This window comes from Myotis brandtii, unplaced genomic scaffold, assembly GCF_000412655.1.
Source record: "Myotis brandtii unplaced genomic scaffold, ASM41265v1 scaffold577, whole genome shotgun sequence".
NCBI classification, from domain to species: domain Eukaryota; kingdom Metazoa; phylum Chordata; class Mammalia; order Chiroptera; family Vespertilionidae; genus Myotis; species Myotis brandtii.
Genome location: NW_005370161.1, coordinates 2005592 through 2013524, shown reverse-complemented (window position 1 = coordinate 2013524; position 7933 = coordinate 2005592). Strand labels below are relative to the sequence as shown.

At 55.1% G+C, this 7933-nt stretch overlaps 1 protein-coding gene across 1 annotated transcript; it reads left to right on the top strand.

Moving 5' to 3' along the window:
• Window positions 1-4638: 4638 nt before the first annotated feature.
• Window positions 4639-5016, top strand: LOC102253634 (keratin-associated protein 12-1-like). The gene is made up of 2 exons (XM_014549960.1): window positions 4639-4700; window positions 4791-5016. The coding sequence occupies exons 1-2, from the start codon at window positions 4639-4641 to the stop codon at window positions 5014-5016; spliced, it is 288 nt and encodes a 95-aa protein (XP_014405446.1).
• Window positions 5017-7933: the final 2917 nt, after the last annotated feature.

The window sequence follows — 7933 nt, the reverse complement described above, 5'->3', positions numbered from 1 at the left end:
TGCCAGGCCCTCCTCCTCCCACCCTCTGCTGGTGCCAGGCCCTCCCCTCTCCCGTCCATGGACCCACAGTCATCGCCTAATGCAGATTTGAACATGCCCCCCAAGCGTTTTTGAGAAGAGAGGACCCACAAATCCCTCACTGGGTGCACTAGGGGCCCCAGGAGCCTCCTCTGCAGGACTGATGCCTTGCTTTCCATGTGACAAAAGCCAATTGCTAAATCAATAAAATGTTTGTGCCGGGAAATGTGTGTTTGCTGTCTCCTCCCCTGCGCCCCCTGGGCCACTCCAAATCTGGGCTCTGGGTGCTCCGTCTGGTAGGAGCCAGACAATAAAGACGCTCTCCAATCCAAGTTCAGAGCAGCTGGACGCTCGCCTCCCTTCCCGACCGAGCGGCCCACCCTCCCCGCAGTGGGCAGCCCTCCAAGGCTGGGCCCAGGAGGCAGGTGTGGGTGCTGGAGGCTTGGACCTTGAGGGACATGGGCTCCTGCCCACATCCGGTCCCCTGCCCGTCCAGGTGAAGGGTGAGTTGGGAGCAGCAGAAACCCTGTTGGTCAAGAGCTGTGTGACAGTGTCCCCTGCAGGAGGACCACCACGGCCTGGGGCAGACACGGCCGGAATCTGTGCTGGAGGCTACGTGGGTGGGAGGACTAAGGGCAATGCTGCCCAAGAGTCCCCACAATCTGGGTGGACCCTGGGGCCCAGGACAGGGTGGACGCGCAGGCCAGGAGAGAGCCTGGAGCAGGACAGACCTGACCAGGAGCCCCCCTGCTGCTAAGCACCTAAGAAGGGAACGGATCACCTGTAGTGGGGCCTCCTCCCTGGCCAGCAGGCATGGGACAGAGGTAGAAGGGGTTCAAACTCCCCACAGCTGAGCGAAGGGAAGCCAGCGGCAACCCGCTCCGGACGCCACCTGCTCCTCCCCTGGGCCTCTCCACCCCCTGACGGTCACACTGCAGCCACCAGCATCATGGAGGAAGAGGGGACATCGGAGACTATGCAACGAAGGTTGGGTCTATCCTGTGGCCAGAACAAGTGCCCACAAACACAGTGGCTACAACAACGCAAATGTATTGTCTCACAGCTCTGGGGGCCAGAGCCTACCATGGGTCTCTCTGGGCTGAAGTCAAGGCGTGGGCGGGACTGGACCCTTCTGGAGGCTCCGGAAGAATCTGTCCCTTGTCCCCTTCGGCTCCTAGAGGTCCCCGCCACAGTCCACATTTGCATGCTCTAAGCCGACAGCCTAGCGTCTTGCTTCCATCTTCCCGGGGCCTCCTGTTCTGTAGCCCGGTCCCCCTGCCCCCTCATCAGTCCCTGTAATGACACTGGGCGCCTGGATGACCCGGGATCATCTCCCATCGCAAAACCCTTCATTGGCTCCCATCTTCAAGTCGCTTTGCCTGCAAGCATCATAGTCACAGGTTCTGGGATTAGGACGAGGACATCTCTGGGGACCACGGAAGTTGCCCATCGAGCCCTCTCTGCTGACTGGGAGAAGGAGCCATATTTTTCTTTTTGTTTTTAAAATATATTTTCATTGATTTCAGAGAGGAAGGGAGAGAGAGAGATCAAAGCATCAATGATGAGAGAGAATCATTGATCAGCTGCCTCCTACATGCCCCACACTGGGGATCGAGCCCGCAACCTGGGCATGTGCCCTTGACCAGAATCGACCCCGAGACCCTCCAGCCTGCAGGCCAACGCTCTATCCACTGAGCCAAACCGGCTAGGGCGGAGCCATATTTTTCAATGGAGCGTGCAGTTTTGACTTTAGCTGGAGGGGAGCAGGGGACCTGTTTACCTAAATGGGGTCAGGTCAGCAAACTAGTGATTGCCTTCAATCCCACCCAAAGCTGGTTAAGAACTGAACTCGTAAGTTCAAGGGACAATGTGGGACAAAGGAAGCCATGTGGCTGGGCACTAGGAGCACCCCTGTCACCCCAGAGGTGGCCTTTGAAGGGTCAGTCCCTGCCCTCTCTGCAGAAGGAACTTTCCAGAATCCTCGGGAACCACACCCAGAAGCAGTTTAGGGAAAGACACTGAAGGAGGGACGCGGCCACACTCGGTGAGCATCACACTCCGATATTTATTAGGCCTTGGCTGCTGGAGGGTGCGGGGCCTGGGCACTGTGGCATCTGCTGGTGGGATGAACTGGGGGCGAGTCCCTCAGCCTGGCTCGCTGGGATCCAGTGGCCGTGCTACAAAGTGGTCTGTGGGATCCAGGAGGTCGGAAGTGAATGTCTGGACCGACTCAGAGGAGTCTGTGCAACCGGCTGCTCCTGGCCCCATGAGGAGGGGTCCTGGGAGGCCACAGGCTCAGTGGCAAGACGGTGTGCAGCAGGGGACCTGTCTACAGATGAGGGTGTGGCAGGACGCTGGCTGCTTCCAGAGGACTGGCAGGAGGGGACATACACACATGGGCCTGCAGCTCACGGGCACACAGAAGGCTGCCTGGAGGCCCAGGGACCTGCAGCTGGTCGCCTGGCAGGGGCTGGGCACACAGCTGGCCAGGCTGCAGGAGGAGGGCTGCTGGGCAACATGGCGACAGGCAGCTGCAGGCCCATTGGCAGGAGGTGGCTGAGCTACACACTGGCAGGCACAGCAGAGCCGCATGGGGGGCACAGCAGGAGCTCCCGCAGCCCAGGGGTGGGCGGCAGGCAGCAACTCAGCCCAGGGGTCTAGTGGGGCAGCTGGTGTGGCACATGGTGGCATGGGGCTGGAGTGGGGTCAGGACAGAGGACAGGGCTGGTCTGCAGGCTCCTTCCCGGGGCGAGCGTTACACCAGGCCGCAGTGTCCCTGCAACCAGCCACATGGCGCCTTCCTCGTGGCTGCCTCGCCGGGTTCTCCTCCTCTTCCCGTTTCGTGTGCCTCTTCCTGGCTGAAGTGACCCCGTTCAGGAAGCTCATTCTTGGCTGCAGGTCGCCGAGACCCAGTGGCCCTACGATTTCTGGAACCAGAGCCCAGATTGGATAGTGAAGGGCCATCGTTGGGGGACACGGACCCAGCAATGATTTTCAAGGTCCTCCCCAATTTTAAATACCCTGTCCTCTGTCCACATAAGCACAGTCACACTCGCTGCACTGGGGGTCCCCCGTTTACATGTGGAAACTCAATGATTCAGAAGGTCTTCCCAACGCTGCTGGGCTCCGCAGGGCGAGCGCAAGGACCACGTCACCGCAAGGACCACGTCACCGCGATGACATAGTAACAGATGTAGCTTGGTGCCAGTCTGTGCTAAGTGTTTTACACGAACTGTCTCCTAATTGATTACTTATCCATCCAGCACTCTTCCAGGATGGGTGACGCGTGCCCGCCTGGTCACCGCAGACAGAGAAGCAGGCCTGCGAAATGGCTGTTTCACTCTGGAGTCCATGGTGCCAAGTAACGCTGGGGCTTTGGGGTTCTGGGATCTTCCATTTATCAGTTAGGGTTTTTTACATCAAATTTGGGGATTTTGCCCATATTTTTTCAAGACATTCATATGTCTCCATGTCATTCTCCTCTTGGGTTAAAAGTACCTCTACGTTAGTTTTTTTTTAATGTTCTCTCAGAGGCCCTTTTCTTAGTTCTGTTTCCTCTTCTTCAGATTAGATACTTTCTACTGAGTGTCTCCGAGTTCACCAACTCTTTCTTCTCCATCAGCTCGGGTGGCATGACCTGAATCGCTCCACCTGCGCCTGTGCCCTAGCACCTCAGACTATGGGGCTCCCCATTGCTCCCCGAGGGTGCCCATTCCTGCAGCAGTGCCCTCACATCCCCGGGTGCCTCTGCCTGGGACACTGCCCTTCACATCACCCAGTGCTGCTCAGCATCGCCTCTTCACAGAGGCCCAGCCGCCGCCAGCACCCCCCACTCTCTCTCCTGCCCCTGTTTTCCTCCCTGGAATTACTTTGCGCATTAATTTCTCCATCCGCGCGTTCACTCGTTGCCCTGGAAGGCTCCCGAGGCCAGGATGGCTCACTGCCTGCACACGGTGTGGACTGTTTGTTGCATAAACAAGTCAATTTCTGCATAGATTTTGGGCAAACTTTCTGCAAAGGGCAGATAGTGAGCATTTCGGGCTTTGCTGCCACAAGGCCTCTCCCATAACTGCTCAGCGGCTTGCGCCTCAGCAGCCCTAGACAGACGCAGGGACAGGGACATGGCTGTGTCCAACAAAGCTTTTATTCACACACGGCAGCAGCCAGATCCTTCCTGCAGACTTCGGTTTGCAGAGTCCTGCTCTAATGCCTTCTGTGCGGAATAAACGCTCAGCCTACATCACTGCCTCACGTCTTCATTGAGGGCATGAGACACAAATGGCTAAAAGGACACGGTTCTCGGAGCGAGCCAGGGTGCTCTGTGCACAAGAATGGCCTGGAGGAACCCCAGGAGCCCACGTAGTCAAACCAGAACACCCTGTTTACAGAGGGGACCCGGCCTCGGAGCCAAGCTTGTTTATGTGGAGCCTCACACAGGAGAGCGCGTCCCGGGAAAGAAGGTTCTGGAAACACGAGGAAGCAGCCGTGAGGAAGCAGGAGGAAGTCAACAGTCGTGCTTCCGTGTTGCCAGGTCGCCCACAGCCTGGGAATAAAGGCCGCCAGGGAAGGAGCCTGCAGACATCTCCGCCCTCACTCCCACCCCAGCCAGCCCACGACAACATGTGCCACACCAGCTGCCACACAGGCGGCCAGGCTGGCTGCTGCTCGCCCAGCCCTTGCCAGTCCTCCATCTGCCTGCCCATGAGCTGCAGGCCCACCGTGTGCACGGCCCCTTCCTGCCAGTCCTCCCTGTGCCTGCCCGTGAGCTGCAGGCCAGCTGTGTATGTACCCGTGAGCTGCCAGGCGCCCTGCTGGCCTGTGAGCTGCAAACCCATGGTGTGCATGGCTCCCTCCTGCCAGTCCTCCGTGTGCCTGCCTGTGAGCTGCAAGCCCGTCGTGTGTGTGGCCTCCTCCTGCCAGTCCTCTGGGTGTGTCCAGCCCTCCTGCCCCACCCTGGTCTGCAGACCCACCTCCTGTGGCATCCCTTCCTGCTGCTGACCACGAGCCTCCTCCCCAGCTGCTCCCAGTGCAGACAGGCCACACTGCGCTCTCGCACAGCCAGGCCTCAGCGGGCCTCCAGGTTCTGCATGAGGCAGATGAAAAGCACGTTTGACAAGCCCTCTGAACTCCAGGAGGGGACGGTGGCAGGCCATCTGGATCCCTTGTGGCCCTGGGCATCCCCTCAGGGAAGCCTGGCACTTAGGGCCCCCCTCTGGCTCCAGCAGGAAACCTCACCCGGTGTGAGCAAATAAACTTCTTTCTCCACGCAGCTGTCCCTCTGTTTTTCCTTCACATTTTCAAGTTCTTTCTTTGAAGGCAGATACCTGCCTAAGCACAGCAGCACCTCCTCAAAGAGCTCTCTCCGGAAAGCCCAGCTAAAAGTGGGGGTGTCCTCTGTGGGTGGAGGGGTGGGGGAAGGTGCCATCCACAAGGCTGCCACCAAAGACATTGTCAAAAGGGCAGAGGAAAAACTTCTCTCCAGCTGAGTGTGGGATGGAAAACAGTCCTGGGCCCTGGGTCATATAGAGTACCCTAAAGAATTGCTACAACAGGGGTGACAAGAACCAAGATGGCGGCATCGGTAAACGCCTGTACTCGCCACCTCCCACAACCACATCAAAATTACAACTAAAATACAGAACAACCATCATTCAGAACCACCTGGAAGCTGGCTGAATGGAAGTCCTACAACTAGAGAAGTAAAGAAGAAAGCACAATGAGACTAGTTGGAGGGGAGCCCGGGCTGAGCAGGCTGGTACAACACCCACGTGTGCGGTTTTTCAATCGGGAGGGAGGTTGTCTTTGTGGAAGCTGCCGGAGAAGGGAAAGGGGTCCCGGCCCCACACCAGACTCCCATCCCAGGGTCCAGAGCTGGAGGAAAAGTCCCCATAACTACAGGCTGTAAAAACCAGCAGGAATTGTGGCTGAGAGACATGGAGGCTGCTGGGGACCCAGCTGTTCCTATTAAAGGGCTGGCGCACAAACTTACTTGGACTCGATACCACTGAGCTCCAGCACCAGGTGGCTCTGGGGGACCCAGACACATACAGGGAGGAACTGGACTGTCTGGCATCCGGGCAGGAATCCAGGGGTGGCTTTCTTCCAGACATGGGTGCTCACAAGGCTCATTGTTCCCACGCCGGGGTCTCCTCTGTCGCAGGGCTGACTGGCAGCCATATCAGCGTGGCCCACACTGTTTGTTCTGCCCAGTCCAATTTGAAGCCCCACCCAAGTGGTATGCAGCAGCTTTTCCAAATGAATGGCTGGTCCTGGCTCAAGCTTTGCTAAAATCTCTTAAACAAGCTGCAGCTGGTGGCAGCCCCAAACCTATCAATAAAAGGTCCAAGACCTGGCACTAGCACCAGCCTGCCTTGCTTCACAGCTGGGCCTTGAATCCTGCACGGCAGCTCTCCCACTGTAGTCACAGCTGGTCCTCCCAGCCAATTGGCCTGGAGGTCAACTCCTCCCAGAGACGCCAACAGCAATCAAGGCTCAGCAACAAAACTGCACAAAGCCCACACAGGGGTGCATCTAGAGTGCCCAGCTGTGGTGACTGAGGAGGCTGAGCCACTGGGTCCTACAGGACACCTACTACACAAGGCCACTCTACCAATTTCAGGAGACATAGTAGCTCTACCCAATAGATAGAAACAAACACAGGGAAGCAGCCAAAATGAGGAGACAAAGAAACCTCACAAATGAAAGAAATGGAAGCAAGCAAACTATTAGAGACAAAGTTCAAAACCATGGTTATAAGGTTACTCAAGGATCTTCATGAGACTTTCAAGGATCTTAGTGAGAATGTCAAAGACATGAAAGAGGACCAGTCAGAAATTAAGCACACACTGAATCAAAGAACAATTTATAGGGATTCAAAAGTAGAGTAGAGGTTTCTAAGATTCAAATCAATGATTTGGAATATGAGGAAGCAAAAAATACCCAATCAGAAGAGAAAAAAAAAGAATAAAAAAATATGAAGTATAAGAAGCATCTGGGACAACCTCAAGTGTACCAACAGCAGCATTATGGGGGTGCCAAAAGGAGAAGAGAGAGCAAGCAAGATACTAAAAACCTATTTGAAGAAATAAAGACAGAAAACTTCCCCTACCTGGTGAAAGAAATAGGCTTACAAGTCCAGGAAGCACAGAGAGTCCCAAATAAGAGGAACCCAGAGAGGCCCAAACCAAGATACACCATAATTAAAATGCCAAGGGTTAAAGACAAAGAGAGAATCTTAAAAGCAGCAAGAGAAAAGCAGTTAGTTATCTACAAGGGAGCACCCATATGACTGTCAGCTGATTTCTCAACAGAAACTATGCAGGCCAGAAGGGAGTAGCAAGAAATATTCAAAGTGATGAATAGTAAGGACCTACAACCAAGATTACTCTACCCAGCAAAGCTCTCACTTAGAATTGAAGGTCAGATAAAGAGCTTCACAGACAAGAAAAAGCTAAAGGAGTTCATCACCACCAAACCAGTATTATATGAAATGTTGGAGGGTATTATTTAAGAAGAGGAAGAGGAAGAAGAAGGGGAAGGGGAAGAACAGAAAAATATGAACAATAAAATGGCAACAGATACATATATATCAATAATCAAATCTAAAAATCAAAATAAATGAACAAGAAATCTAATGAACAAAATTAACTAAATGGGTGAATATAATGGAATCAGAGGCATGGAAACATGGAACAGACTGATGATTCTCGCTCGCAGGCTCGCTCACTCAGCTCGCAGGCTCGCTCGCGTGGTATCATTAAGTACTCCCAGGGTGTGATTAAGTAATTAAGCTCAGGAGGCTCTGGGAGCCACCAGGTGCCTGCCCTTGAGGTTTTCGCAGAACCAGCTGGGCCAGAGCCTCTGCTCTTGTCCAGGGATGCTGGCCGCAGCCTGGGTTCCTCTCAGGCCCCCCACA